Source organism: Apium graveolens, chromosome 10 (assembly GCF_009905375.1).
Source record: "Apium graveolens cultivar Ventura chromosome 10, ASM990537v1, whole genome shotgun sequence".
In the NCBI taxonomy this organism is placed as follows: Eukaryota; Viridiplantae; Streptophyta; class Magnoliopsida; order Apiales; family Apiaceae; genus Apium; species Apium graveolens.
The window spans coordinates 195127483-195144011 of record NC_133656.1 but is presented as its reverse complement, the minus strand read 5'-3'; the positions used below and the strand labels follow the sequence as shown (position 1 = coordinate 195144011).

General features: G+C 33.3%; 1 protein-coding gene across 1 annotated transcript; it reads right to left on the bottom strand.

The window, feature by feature from the left end:
* Nucleotides 1–1313: 1313 nt before the first annotated feature.
* Nucleotides 1314–2591, bottom strand: LOC141693277 (putative F-box protein At2g36090). The gene has a single exon (XM_074498313.1). The coding sequence runs from the start codon at nt 2450–2452 to the stop codon at nt 1424–1426; it is 1029 nt and encodes a 342-aa protein (XP_074354414.1). The 5' UTR covers nt 2453–2591; the 3' UTR covers nt 1314–1423.
* Between the last annotated feature and the right edge of the window lie 13938 nt (nt 2592–16529).

The following is a 16529-nucleotide window of genomic DNA, read 5'->3' as shown; positions in this document are numbered from 1 at the left end:
TTAATAGATCTAAAAACTAAACTATGGAAGTTAAATGTATTTTTTGTATTTTATGCAACAAAACTCGATTTTGGTGAATAAGAAGCAAACAAAAAGATGATGTTTATTGAAAGAAAATTAAAAAATATGAGAAAATTGATAGGGATAAAATAAACCCTGATTGCGTATTTAATATCGCATTAATTATACCCGGTTTATGCTACAAATAAAGCTCATTCGAAGGGGCCCGAAATCCTGAATATTAATTAATTTCGAAATTAATTAATATAGGTGAAATCAGCTGATAAGAAAAGTCCAAATAAGGATATAATTCCTTGGAGATTGGCCTTCAAGAAATGGGACAATGAATCTATTTCCTGCATTCTAGGAATCCAAAGTCCACTCTAAATCTGAGACTTGTCCACTAGGTCTCCTAACCCTAATTCAATCCAAGGCATCTCATGCCTATATAAGGAGTCTCACCCCACAAATCAGAACTACATTTTTTGACTTGATCCTTGACACATAGTAAGATATGTAAGCATCTTGTGAAGACAGATTGAGTCACGAACCACGAGAGCAGTCAAATAGAGGCTTTTAACTCACAAATCTTAGTAATAAATACACACAAGTTTTTTATCCATAAAAAATGTATTGTGTGGATGGAGAAAATACGGTTAGAAATGAGCATAAAATAGAGATATATATAATTACAATAGAAAGAAAGGGGATGAAAATGAATAAAAAAATAAAAGAGAAAATAAAGCGGGTAAAATTATAAGGAGATGGGACGGTCGACTCTCGTAAGAGAATAAACCCTAATATCTCGATCATTAACTATGAACCATCGTTGCAAGCCATAATCCAGAATTAAGAACCTAGATTTTATGTAGACGGTTTATCTCTAGATCAGAATCTTCCATATCATTGTGTTTTTCTATACGTAATTAGTACTAAGAGCATCTCTAATGTTAAAATGTAAAATGATTAGTTATCACCATTTTGTAAAATTTTAACTAAGAGGTTTAATATACACTCCAATATTATTATTTTTATTATAATTATGTAAAGTTATATTTAAGGATTTTCTTAATTAGTCAAATATAACCAACTAAAAATGAATGTCTATAATTTTTGTTAAGGGGATACATGATTCGAGTGTAATTTTTTAATTACATATTATTTAAAGATGTCACGTACTTGACGCCTAGATGACAAGTAGATTATTTATGTAAAAAATTTGTAGCACTGAAGATGCTCTAACGGAAAGGATTAGCAAGTTTTTGAGGTGACGGACAACCTATCGGGCAATAACAATCCTATCAAACATTAGATCCGACAAAGGTTCCCAATAATTCATAGAATAATAATTCATAGAATAATTTCAGGTGTCAATATTTATTTGAAACCCCAAATTATTGTACTATACATAACATACCTATCTCTAATTAGGAAAAACATTTAGGCTAGAACACAAGAAAACAAAAGCGAAGAAATAAGCAACCCAAGAAAGTTTATAAACCAAATTCAACACCCTTTCCTTCCTTTTCTTTCCTTCCATTTTGTTTCTTTTCAAATCCAAATACTTTTCATATATCTCTTTCATTTCTCCTCCATTTTCCTTTTTTCTTTCACCACTCTCCATTGCTTGCTCCAATATTTTCAAAGACTTTTTTCCACTCAAACGCCTCATTTGCATGTCTTCCGAGTACAAAATTACCTCCCTAAATTTCACATATTTTCCTTCTTTACAACCTAATGTCGCTGCAACTCTGCATTCGACAAGATCCGAACCCTCGACATCGTATTCACCGGATAGTATTGTCGCAAATATTACCTGTATATCATATCCATTCCAAGATGGCTGCACAGAAACTGGCCTCAAACTCGAAACGTTGACCGCACGTTTTTTGGTAGGATCGATAACAATCCAACTCAATTTCAAATTTTGTTCGAGCTCTAGCATGCACTTTTTCTCATCTCCTTCGAATTTTAGCGGAATTTTCACGGTTTGTTTGTTGTCAAACAAGTCCACCCAAAACGAGAAATGAAGAAAGCTCTTGTTATCCGTATCCGTGACTATTACTTTTGAAAAAATCTGTTCGTCCCCGTAGTGTATATCAACAGCTGAGATTAGTTCCGATATGTTACCTTCATAGTGGTACTTCTTGTCCCGTCCATGCTTTGATCGGATAACAGGAAATGCATCGGAGTAAAAACCGCGGTAGCCCCCGGAAAAATCAGAAATTGTTTTTCGAACAAGAGGGTCTTTTATAGAATCCCAAGTTGCGTTACATACATCTTCCCACAAGCTTTGTTTGTTGCAGAGATTGTGTAGCAAGTGAGAAGTGGACGCCGCGCAGGCCAAAGATGCGCCATCGAATTTAGTCAAAATATGACTTTCAATCACATCCGTATGAACTGCGCTGATTGTTGTGGTTGCGCCGCCGTGATCACAACACTTGGAGTCCATTAAGTTTCGAGAACTTGTTTAAAATGATAATATATTTGTGTGGAAATTGAAGTGAAGATAAGAGAGATATTTATAAAGAGATACACAACACATGTGAACTGTTGTTATTGGTCCCCTGATAGTATTTTAGACGTGTTTGGTATTAGGGTCAATAAAATTGTATTGTATGGCCACTTGTTGGATGTGAACACACCAAATACTCCATTCAACAGCATTTTAATTGCACAAATATACATACAACTCGAGGAACTTTCGTCACCTTTCGACGTGCCTATGGCCTATGGGGTCAAGTCGTCGGCCACTATGTATAATTCATAATGGAAAAAGGTTCGGTACAAAAGCCAACCAATGATTTGTATAAGCTAGTGGCGTGTTTGGAGTTATTCTAAATTATTACTCACTCATCATGAAAGTGAAATATACAACATTTTTTAAAAATTATCATTTTTAATTAACTATGACTTACATATTAAATATGATTTAGCTAAGACGATAATAGAAGATAAGTACAACAACCAAGATACAAACAAAAAAGGGTATCTACAAATTTACATTTTGAAATGATTTTCATGTTAAAAGAAAAATGAAATAATATTTGGAAAAATAGTGCAATTAAACTAATAAAGAAATGTACAAGTAGGTAATAAAGATTGAAATGTATATATTTAAGAGATAGAGAGTGATTTGGTAACAAACAAGCAATAACGTCAAATAAAGCATAGTAGTAGATAAGTAAGAATACTCCAAAGTAACGACTAGATTATCAATTATGGTTATTGAAAAGATAATACATTATCATATCATTCACTGTCATTGGCTCAAAAGTTATCAAAGTTAGTAATTTTTTTATTAAAACTTCTAACTATGATGAGGGGTACATGTCGCACTACGGATGCACGAAAAGTCCGTCGGACCAGATTTTATTCGGTCTTTAAAAAATTCGGTTTTTTCAAAAAACTGATAAGGTGGAGCTTTTTTAAAAATCGGGTTAGGTCGGGCTTTCTAATAAATATAAGTCACGTTTTAGGTTCGAGAGTCGGGCTGAATCGGACTTTATCCGGGCTTTTTATTTATATTAAAAATATTATTTTTATATTTTATAAGTCGAAATATGAGTAATTTAAATACCGGATAAAATAATATCTTTATATATCAGATAAAGTAGTTTAGATATCAAAATAAATAATTAATATAATAAATAATTATAATAATATAATTATGTACACCAATTTGTATTGTCCAAAATCTCGTTTGCTCAGTTATTAATGTCAAACATAATCTTGTTAGATGTTATTATTCTGTATGCACTATGCATTCTTGATGCACCTAATTCATACATACATAATATATAGTCACTGAATATATTATATAAAATTAAAAATTTAAATAGAACATCATTTGCAATTTATAATAATAAAATTTGGTTAATTACAATTAATTTAGTAATTATCTTTAATACCTTTAATTTGATGGAAAAAACAGAAAACTTTAACAAAATAAGTCGGCAAATAACCATATATATTTTAATTGCTTCTAAAATTAGAATATAATGTTTTGAAAATTATAAAAAGTACTATATATTTTTAAAATTTATATAAAAAAATCGGTTTTTTAATCTGACTTCTCAAAAATCCCAGGCTTTCATCTAGGTCGAATCGAACTTTTATCCAGGTTTTTTTTAGATTCGGGCTTTGTTAAATCTGGATTTTTATCTGAATTTTTCGGATTTCGCGTTGGACCGGATTTTCGAAAAAAAAAGGTCCATTTAAGACCCGCGGCCAGATCGAACCGGACCGAACTGTTTTTCAGATCAGATTTTTTAGACATTTTTCTGGGATCTGATCGAATTTCGAATTTTTTCAAACACCTCTATCGTACAAAACGATAAAGCACATGCGCAAAGATATGTCCTGTCACTAATTTCTTTTTATAAAAAACCTTAACCCTCCGTAGGAGTGTTATTGTAAACTACTTTGTTGTGCGAAAAAATGTTGTTGAAAAAAATATTGTAACGAAAATTAGATGACTGTTTCGTAATTTTTTAATTTTTATATATTTTAAGATATAATATATAAAAATAATATTTTTCAGAATGTCTGATGGTGAAACTGATAGCTATTTCATGCAAAAGCTGAAAATAACTTTTTACAAAAGTATGGGGGACATATTTTGTCTAACAACAACTTTTAGACCAAAGTCACTTCTTCAGATAGCAGTTTTTAGAATTTATCAAACACATGTTTGACAGTGTTTCAGCAAAAAGATGTTGTAACTGTCTGAAATAGCAATACCAAACGGGGCCATAGTTGGTCGAAATAAAAATTAATAATCAAATTTATTCATAAAAACATATACTTTTTAAAAATTAATATAGAATAAAGTACTCCCTCCGTCCCTTTCAATTGTTTACATTTTTTAGAGAGTGTCCGACACGCATTTTAAGGTGCATATAAAGTATAGTTCTGTAATTTTTTTTACAATTTTATTTTTTTGAATAGAAATTAAAACATTCAACTTTTATTCAGAAAAAAAAATTGTAAAAATAAGTTACATAACTATACTTTTTATGCATCTTAAAATGCGTGTCAGATACTCTCTCAGAAATGTAAACAATTAAAAGGGACTGATGGAGTAATTATTTTATAAATATTGAAATCTCTCTCTTTTTTGTCAAAAAATATATTTTCATAAATGAAATGTATCGAATTGCCAATCGATAAAAGTTACTATTTGGCTTTTACAGTTTCAATCAATAAAATTCTAACTTGTAAATTTTTAGAACGATTATTTTTAGAATGATTCGCTGATCTTTGAAGAATAAAAAGACTCAAACAGGATTCAGATTTTAATGAGAAGTTATACCGTCTGGGTTTATCGATGCGAGTTATCCTAAGGCTGGCCCCAACACTGCTCTTTCCTCCCACTATCTACGAAGGTTTTTGTTCTTCTCGGTGATGAAAACCAGAGATGTTCTAAAAATTAGAAGTGCAAAATTTGATTTGATTCGATTTAAAAAATATTTAAAAAGTCCGATTCAAAAAAAAGTTTGGCTCCATTTGATCCAGTACGCGGGTATTAGATGGACCTCTTTTTTTCTAAAAAAATTATGCTTGATCGAAATCTCAAAAATCTGAATAAAAGCATGTATTTAATAAAGTCTAGATTTAAAAAACCCCGGATTAAAGCTCAGGTTGACCCTAATAAAAATCCGGACATTTTGAAAAGCCCAATTAAAAAGTGAGTTTTTTATATAAAATTTGAAAATATACAATATTTTTTATAATTTTTAAAAAAATTATATTATACTATTAGAAGCAATTAAGGTATATGTGATTATTTTTCGATTTATTTCTTTACATTTTTTTTTGTTTTTTTTCATCAAATTAAAGGAATTAATTATAAATACTAAATTAGCTGTAATTGTAACCGAATTTTATTATTATAAATGAAAATAATGTTCTATTTAAATTTATAATTTTAGAAAATACAGTCTGTGACTATACCGAATGTATTAATTAGGCAGTATAGTGCATCAAGAATGCATACAGAGAAATAAAAATTAACAAGTTTGTGTTTGACACAAATAAACTAGCTGACCATAGCAGATTTTGGATAATACAAATTGTTGTACATAATTATATTAATATAAATACATTTATTATATTAAAAAATACTTATTTATTTCGGTGTCTAAACTATTTTCCCTGATATATCAAAATATTATTTTCTCTTGTATTTAAATTACTCATAATTCGAGTCATAAAATATAAAAATAATATTTAATATATAAATATAAAGCCCGAATAAAGCCTGGTTCGGCTCGATCGCGTCCGGCCCGCGGGCCTAGAATGGGTCTTATATTTTTTAAGAAGCCCGGTTTGGTACAACCTGATTTTAAAAAAACCCGGCCCGATCCGTTTCTAAAAAAATTGGAATTTTTAAAGTACGGATAAAATCTGGCCCGATAGACTTTTTGAGCATGTCGAATGAAAACATGTTTAGTTGTTTACCATTGAATCTGTAAAATAGCATGAAATTAAATGAAATATAATCAATATTTTGATATTATATAGAGGCTTCATAAAAAAATTATACTCAATTTAAAATAAAAATTAAAAAATTAAAAAAATCTACCTACTTTTTTGCTCAACTTAAATTTTAGCCTAAATTGTCATCTCAATTTCAGCTATTGTACGTATTATGGGAAAAATTTATTTTCATTTCACGCGACTCTTTAATTTGTATACATTTCAACTTATTTAACCGAGTATTTTGATTTTTTTAAAAAAACGAAATATGTTTCACATATTTTTCATCAAATAAAATATAATAACATAAAACACTAGTTTATTTTAGCAAATACTTAATAACTAAAAAGCAATGCTAATTATTTTATAATTATCAGTGTAGCTGCTTGTTGTTCTTCACTTCTCATAAATGCGGCTGCACCTCCGTTTTAATTTACAGGAAAAATTTAATGTATAAAAATTATAAGTAGTTGGTGAAAACATTTTGTGCAAAAGGTATCAGGAAAATAGGGCAAAATCGACCGACATAAATGAACGGTTTTAAGCAAAAATAATCGATTAAAGGCTTAAAACTGACGACACATAGTGTTCGGTTTAAAACTGGTCGGTTATGATATATGGTCAGGTTTAACCATCATAACCGACCAGCTTGATAGTCGGTTATGTGTCTTTACCCTGAACCAATATGTGGGGTCAATTTGTACACGTGTTATCACGTGTGCACACGCGGTGCCATGTCATCAACGCAAAACCAACCACCTGTGGTCGGTTATGTCTTCTTTTTAGATGTTGCCTGAAACTCGTAACAGGCCGTGGTCAAAATGTGCACACCGAGAAGAGGGATGTGTACCACTGGCAACAACAAGAATGGAACCATATGCTACACAATGGCCGGTTTAAAATCAGAAGCTAACTTAACTACACATAACCAACCACCATACAACCGACCACCATGTCAAGAAGATGGTCGGTTTTATGAAGAAGATGGTCGGTTATGTGGTTAAACGGTCGGTTTTCTGGGAATTGTAATGGTAAAAAATGGTCGGTTATGTCTTATGTCGGTCGGTTTTGAGGCTAAATTTTTTAAAAAAATTACAGGTTTTTTGCAGTCTCATACCAAACCAATTCAATTCAATCCAAATCAATATAACACCAATTCAATTCAACACAATCAATAGAGAACCACTATAATACAATTCAACACAATCAATACATCAAATCAAATAAAATACTAACTCCGATAAAACACTACTATATAATGTCATAACCATAATATATCCATTCAATCCATTCAAACAAAATACTAACTCTGATAACCGGAGCATCAAATCACAAAGTAGCCTTAAAACCAACACAACAAAGTATCACACTACAAACATAACATCATCCCATAAATGACAAACTTTTAAATTACAATCATCCCATAAACGATAAATTTAACTAATCCGACAAAGAAACTTCAAACGATTTACCTTCTTCATCTTCCTATCTACCATCCCCACCGACATCATCAACGTCCTCATCATCCGTCACCTCGTCCTCGGATGTATAATCCTTGTCATCTTCCAAAGCACGCCGATTGCTTTCCTATATGCACAATTATAAAGTAATTATAAAGAAGAAACAAATTATTTGCAAATAAGAACAAATAATTAAACAACACAAATTAGTTTATACATCAGCAATACGAGTTTCGATTTTCTGGACGATGTCTTCAACCAAACCCCCAACAATGTGTACAATCTCACCACCAATTAGGTTATTTCATTGCAATCTTTGACTTGGATCGGAGGATGGATCTGAGGTCTCAAGAGCGGTACGAGCAAATGTGGCTATCTCCTCATCGGATAGTTGGCGAGCAAACCGACTTGGATTAGCACGAATTTCTGTAAGCACGTTTCTCACGATAGCAAGATAGACATTGTCGGGGATGGCTTCACTTTGTCTAGGAGCGGATGAGGATGAGCCGGATTCATTCTGGGTGGAATCTCTGTAGCGCGTAGCTAATGTAGGCAAAAGATCGGTGGCTCGAGCATTGGGGAATCCAACAACATAAATTTTTTTCGGCTTTTTACCTTCGGGGATCCCCAATGCTTCCATCCACCAATCTCATGGCTCATCTCTATCACCCGTTTGTGTCACCTCCACGGACATACGCTCAAGAATAACGGCATATCGTTCCTACACAATTTTCAAGTTTCATTGGAACAATTAAATCTATAAAAATAAAAATAAAAATGAGAATGCACACTCAATTATATTTTAAAAAATGAGAATGCACATGTAGACTTAAAAAAAATTCATTACCGCAATACGCATGGCAGCCGGAGTAGTGTAGACGGGATTTTCCGGATCCAATCCAACTCTCATATGACACTTATCCCAAACCTCAAGTCTCGTCGGTTTCTTCTTATTTTTGTTTATCATTACCTTTCAACATATTAAACAACTTATATTAGCACATGCTTAGTTGACGTTATTAAACGAAACAAATGTGTATGTGTGTGTGAGTGTATGCGTGTTTGAAAAAAATATCATTACCTCTCGCACTTTGCTAAATGACCGAGCACCGACACTATGCAATGTTAGATATATTTGATAATGTCATGGCTAATATGATTTGTGTTTAAATTTTCAGATCTTACTTAACAGGACAAATCAGTACTTAACTAGAAATCAGTACTTATACTGAAGTCAGGATTTAAGATATCAGAACTTAAGTTATCAGGAGATATTTATCAGGAGATAATATCAGGACTTAAGGAGACTTTCAGATAAGGCAGACGGCTGATTGAAAGGAAAGAAGATCAAGACAAATACAAGAAGAAATATGCATGAAGAAGGAATTTTATGAAAAATAGAATACTTGGAAAAAAAGATAATTGATTGATATATTTTAGGAAGCAAAATTATATTCAATATCAATTAGAAGATTATCTTGTAACTGTGTAGTATATAAACACAGACATAGGGTTTACACTATAGGTGCTATCTTAATCGAAGTTATTATTCATTATAACCCTAGCAGCTCTCGTGATAATTTGTTTATCACTGAGAGAGGACAGTTCCATATTGTAACAGAGTTTATTGTGTTGAATAAAATCTGTGTTCTGTTACTTGAGTTATTATATTCGATTTGATTGTAGTAAATACTGTATTCAACCCCCTTCTACAGTGTGTGACCTAACAAGTGGTATCAGAGCAGTCTGTTAACACACATACAGTTTAAGATCCAAAAACAATCATGTCTGAAGAAGAAACTCCAACCAAGCCCACCAAAACTGAAGAAACTCCAAAAACCATAACCCATAGTTGATATGAGACTATAAGAGTTCCCATGTTGAGACCTTCTGAGTATTCCAAATGGAAAGTGAAGATGGCTATGTTTCTGGAAGCTACAGATCCAGAATATCTCGACATGATTAATGAAGGACCACAAATGCCAACTAAACTCTCTGTGAAAGTTGCAGGTCAGCCATCAAAGTCTGTACCAAAGGAGAAAAATGATTACACTGCTGAAGATATCTCATCGATTGCAAAGGATGCAAAGGTAAGACACTTGCTGCATAGTACCATTGATAATGTCATGTCAAACAGGGTAATTCAATGCAAGACTGCAAAAGAGATATGGGATGCTTTGGAAACAAGGTGTCATGGAACTGATTCAATCAAGAAGAACAGGAAGACTATACTCACTCAAGAGTATGAGCACTTTGACTCAAAGCCTGATGAGTCATTAACTGATTTATATGACAGATTTGTCAAACTATTGAATGATTTGTCACTAGTTGACAAAGAGTATGATATTGAAGATTCAAATCTTAAATTCCTGTTAGCTCTTCCTGAAAGATGGGATTTGAAGGCCACAATAATAAGAGACAACTATAATCTTGATGAAACAACTCTTCATGAAATTTATGGGATGCTCAAGACTCATGAACTTGAGATGGAACAAAGAAGCAAGAGGAATGGAAGAAAGTCAAGGACAGTTGCCTTTGTGGCTGAGGAGGAAAGTCCCAAAGTTGCTGCCTCAAAGAAAGGCAAGGGAAAAGCTCTCATCACAAAGTCTGATACTGAGTCATCAAGTTCTGATACTGATGATGACTCAGAAACTGAAAGTATACCTGAGATGGACCCTGATGAAGAGATGATGAAGCTGTGTGCTCTTATGGTGAAATGAATCACAAAGATTGCATACAGGAAATTCAGGAGAGGAAATAAGTTTTCCAGGAAAGGTGCAAGTTCTGATAAGAAAGGTTTCAGAAAATATGAAGGCAAAGGAGGAAAGTCTGACAGAGGAGATTACTCAAATGTTAAATGCTACAACTGTGGTGAGAAAGGCCACATATCCCCTGATTGCAGAAAAGGGAAGAGTGACAAAGGCAAGGCTCTTGTCACAAAGAAGAAAAGCTGGTCAGATGCTTCAGATTCTGAGGATGAGGAAAACTATGCCTTGATGGCAAATGCTGATAGCAGTTCTGATACTGTTGACTTAAAGGTACCTCAAACTACTTATGCCTTTCATACTGATGATATTACTGAGTTGAGAAGATATCTTAAAACCATGTTCATTAGTTATAAAGATCAAACTTTAACATGTAAAAGATTAACTTCTGAAAATCTTGCTTATAAAAAGAGGAATGATTATTTAGTAAAGGAGTTAGTCATGTTCCATCAAACTCAGAAAGATAGAGATGATGCCTTTTATGTTAGGGATGAAGTGTTAAAAATGAATGAATCTCTAAAAACTGAGTTAGAAAAGGAAAGAGAGATTATCAGGACTTGGACTAACTCTGGTAAAGCAACTCAGGATATTCTTAGTAGTGGAAAACTGGAAAGAGGGCTTAGTTTATGGGGATGATAAGAACATTAAGGGAACTATAGAAATTGAGCCTATAGTTGTTAAACAAAAACCAAAGGTAAATCCTGTTAAGTTTGTAACTGCAAAGACTGATATTGAGAAATCAGAAGTTAAGGAGAAATTAACTTCTGACAAACCTAAATAGGATAAGCCAACTGAAGTTAACATAGGCTTAATGACAAAGAAGCAGCTTAAGCATAAGCTGAAAAAGGTTAAAAATGTAAACAAGGTAAAGCCACCTAGAAAAAATAGGAATGAAAAGGAAGGTGTGAACAAAAATAACAATTATAAGCCTGTTCCTAATGCTCCTAGAAAAATATGTCATAACTGTGGAAATTCTAACCATCTGGCTTCTTTTTTGCAGAAAGAATAAGAACATAAACTCCTTACCTTCAAAATCAAGAGTTAAGAGTCAGTCTGTTAAATATAAGCCACAAAATCCGTGTTTTCATTGTGGTAGTTTATGTCATTCCATTTATACTTGTAAGGAATATCATAGTTTGTACTATGATTATTATCAAATAAAACCTTCTCTAAAGAAAGTTAGCATTATTCCTTCTAGTATAAGTTCTGATGGAAAGTCTGATATTACAAATTCTAATAAGAAAACTATTAACATAAACTCTGATGCTAAATTCGCTGCAAATGTTAACAAACTTAATAAGGCTAAAGGATCCAAGCAAGTCTGGGTCCTTAAATCTAATCATTAGTGGTCTTTGTGATTGTAGGGCAACAGGAAGAACATCCTGGTTCTGGACAATGGATGTTCAGGATATATGACTGGAAATAAAGCCCTGCTATCAGACTTTGTGGAGAAAGCTGGCCCAGGTGTTTCTTATGGAGATGGCAACATGGGAAAAACTCTAGGATATGGCGATATCAATCTTGGGAATGTCATCATTGAAAAAGTAGCTCTGGTCTCAGGACTTAAACATAATCTACTGAGTGTTAGTCAAATCTGTGACAGTGGTTATCATGTGGATTTCTTTGAAGAACACTGTGAAGTTGTAAGCAAATCTATAGGCAAAGTTGTTCTGAAGGGATACAGGCATTGTAACATTTATGAAGCCAAGCTTTCAACAAGTACTGATGGTTCTGCAATATGTCTATTAAGTAGAGCATCGATTGAAGAAAGCAGAAATTGGCACAAGAAACTCTCTCATTTAAATTTCAACAATATAAATGAACTAGTCAAGAAAGATCTTGTGAGAGGACTGCCAAAATCAGTATTTGCTCCTGATGGCCTTTGTGATTCTTGTCAGAAGACAAAACAAAGAAAATCTTCATTCAAGAGCAAGACTGAATCATCAATTCTTGAGCCTTATCACCTACTACATGTTGATCTATTTGGTCCAGTGAATGTCATATCTATTGCAAAGAAGAAATATGCTATGGTCATAGTGGATGAGTTCACCAGATACATATGGGTGTATTTCTTGCACACAAAAAGTGAAACTGCATCTATTTTGATTGATCATGTCAAGCAACTGGATAAATTGGTCAAAGATTCTGTGAAGATCATAAGAAGCGATAATGGCGCTGAGTTCAAGAATTTTATCATGGAAGAGTTCTGCAAAAACCATGGAATAAAGCAGGAATTTTATGCTCCTGGAAATCCACAGCAAAATGCAGTTGTTGAAAGAAAGAATAGAACTCTTATTGAAGCTACACGAACTATGCTTGATGAAGAAAAGTTGCCAACCTACTTTTGAGCAGAAGCTGTGCAGACTGCTTGTTTTACTTAGAATGCTACACTCATTAACAAGCATGGAAAGACACCATATGAGATGGTGAAGAAAAAGAATCCAAATCTGAAGTATTTTCATGTATTTGGATGCAAGTGTTTTGTTCTTAAGACTCATCCCGAACAACTATCCAAATTTGGTCTAAAAGCTGATGAAGGAATTTTTGTTGGATATCCACTTTCCACAAAAGCCTTCAGAGTCTACAATTTAAGAACAAGGGTTGTCATGGAATCTATCAATGTCTCTTTTGATGATAAGAAGATTACTGGACTTAAAGATTTCAATGATCATGATCAGCTGAGATTCGAAAATTAAGTTTTAAATTCTGATTCTGTAAATCCTGACAGTCTAAATCCTAACAGTCTAAATCCTGATACTGCAAACTCTGATGGATTAAACTCTGATGTTATTGAAACTGTGGTGACTACGCCAAAGGAAAATGCACATGTGCAGGGGGAGCATATTGAAGATCCAACCACATCTCAAGAAGCATCAGTACCTACAACATGCTCTTCAAGTTCTGATGGGCCAAGTTCTGATAATTCTGGAAACTCAAATTCTGATGTTTCTGGAAACTCAAATTCTGAAGGATCCAACTCAGAGAGCATAATTTCAGGGGTAGGATCAGAAAATGTTGATGGAGACAGCATGGATCATGGGGGAGCATCCAGTTCTAGAGATAACCTTCTATCTACAAGGAAGTGGACTAAAGCACATACACGTGACTTAATTATTGGAAATCCTGATGCAGGTGTCAGAACTAGAACATATATATCAAATGAATGTCTCAATCATTCTTTTCTTTCTCAGACTGAACCAAAGAAAGTGGAAGAAGCTCTTCAAGATGCTGATTGGGTGTAAGCAATGCAAGAATAGTTAAATGAATTTGAAAGAAATAAAGTCTGGACCCTAGTGCCAAGACCAAAGAATAGATCTGTTGTTGGTACAAAGTGGGTGTTCAGAAACAAAATTGACAGTGATGGCATAATTACAAGAAATAAAGCAAGGCTGGTTGCAAAAGGATACTCTCAACAGGAGGGAATTGATTATGATGAAACATTTGCACCAGTTGCTAGATTGGAAGCCATAAGAATATTTTTGGCTTATGTTGCTCACAAGAAGTTTAAAGTCTTTCAAATGGATGTGAAAAGTGCTTTTCTCAATGGAGAATTTGAGGAGGAAGTATATGTTGAACAACCTCCAGGCTTTGTAGATTCCAAATTTTCCAATCATGTCTACAGGCTTGATAAAGCACTATATAGCCTTAAGCAAGCTCCTAGAGCATGGTATGAGATTTTAGTTCAGTTTCTTCTGGAAAGTGAATTTAATAGAGGGACCATTGACAAAACTTTATTCTACCTCAACCATGGAAAGGACTTACTTTTGGTGCAGATATATGTTGATGATATCATTTTTGGTTCTACAAATGACAGACTTTGTAAGAAGTTTGCCAAGCTGATGCAGTTAAGATATCAAATGAGTATGATGGGAGAACTTAACTATTTTTCGGGCCTTCAAGTCAAGCAGAATGAAGAAGGAACTTTTATTTGTCAATCTAAGTACACCAGAAATTTGTTGAAAAAGTTTGAAATGCAAGATTGTTCAAATGCATCCACTTCTATGGCCACTGCAACAAAGTTAGATAAGGATACTGGTAAATCAGTAGATATTACTGATTACATAGGTATGATTGGCTCATTACTCTATCTAACTGCAAGTAGACCTGATATCATGTATGCTATCTGTCATTGTGCAAGATTTCAAGCAGATCCAAGAGAACCTCACTTAACAGCTGTGAAAAGAATTTTCAAGTACCTTAAGGGTACAGCTGATCTGGGATTATGGTATCCTAGAGAATCAGACTTTAAACTAATAGGTTACTCAGATGCAGATTTTGCAGGATGCAAAATTGACAGGAAAAGCACAAGTGGAAGTTGCCAATTTCTTGGAGGCATATTGGTTTCTTGGTTTAGCAAGAAATAAAAGTTAATTTCCACATCAACTGCAGAAGCAGAATACATTGCTGTAGGAAGCTGTTGTGCATAGATTCTTTGGATGAAGAATCAGTTACTGGATTATGGGTTAGAATTTTCTAAAATCCCTATTTATTGTGATAATCAAAGTGCTATTGCTATGACAGGTAATCCAGTTCAACACTCAATGACAAAGCACATCAGCATTAGGTACCACTTCATAAGGGAACATGTGGATGAAGGTACAGTGGATTTATATTTTGTTCCAACATATCAACAACTAGCAGATATCTTCACAAAACCACTGAGTGAAGCTACTTATCAAGATTGGTAAATGAACTTGGAATGGTCTCATGTTCTTTCTCTAAATCTGCCTAGTTTATATTCCGATACATCAGACTTTATGATCAGTATTTACAAATATTATTATCTTTGTGTATTCTGTGCTTAAATTGAAATTTGCTTAAGTGTTGATTGTTGTCTGATGTGAATTCTAAACTCTGATAGTGATATGAATGTTTCTGTGACTATTCAATCCAATGAGGATAACTGTGCTAGATGCTGACCTAGTAGTCTTTAATATACTGAAGATCCCATGTATGAAGTAATTGTTTATATGGAAATATTTCATCACAAGCAAATTCTGATATTGAGCTTAGTTAAGTTTACTTTGTGTATCTTATTACTAAGTCAAAAACTAGAATAGTGCTTCTTATCTGTTAAGTTCTGATGTTAGTAAATCTGATGGATGTACTAAGTGCTGATAAGCCTCACTTATCAAAAGAAAAAGAAAAAGAAAAGAAATAAATATCAGGTACTCCTTTGAGATCTAGAGTAAAAATTGTGGAAGGAAAGACCCAAGTGCATTGCTGGTATTAAGTAATATGCATTAGAAAAGCAAAAAAAAAATCTTGGTGACTTTTCACACTCTATGATTACTGGAGAAATACTCTGATAACAGCATAAATTCTGATAAGCAGTCGGGACTCACTTACACTGAGAAGCCACTGTAAAATGGAATTTCAAAAGATGCATAAAATGAGCACAAAATAGTTGAGGTGGACTCATGCATGAACTCATTCAATAGTAGGCTTCAGAATAATGAACAGTTTATGTGTCAGATTGCATAAATTCTAAGACAAGTTCTGATGGAAGTTCTGATGATTAAGTTCTGAGGAAACCATATCAGTATTGTGTGAAGAATTACAGGAATAACCATTCACTTTTCGAGTTAAGGAGCCATATTCTGATGACTTTTAAATTCTGATAATAATCAAGTTCTGATGCTGACGTGGCAGTATTTATTTACTTGGTTTATTTATGTTCATTACTTGAACGATCATATTTTTACAGAATATTGGTTTATGTGAGATAAAACAGTCATAATCATTATTGGTTAGTGGTTAGCGTGTATGTCTTGAAAAACTGCATGCGCACAGTAATTTTTATTATATCCCGTGCCCATTAACT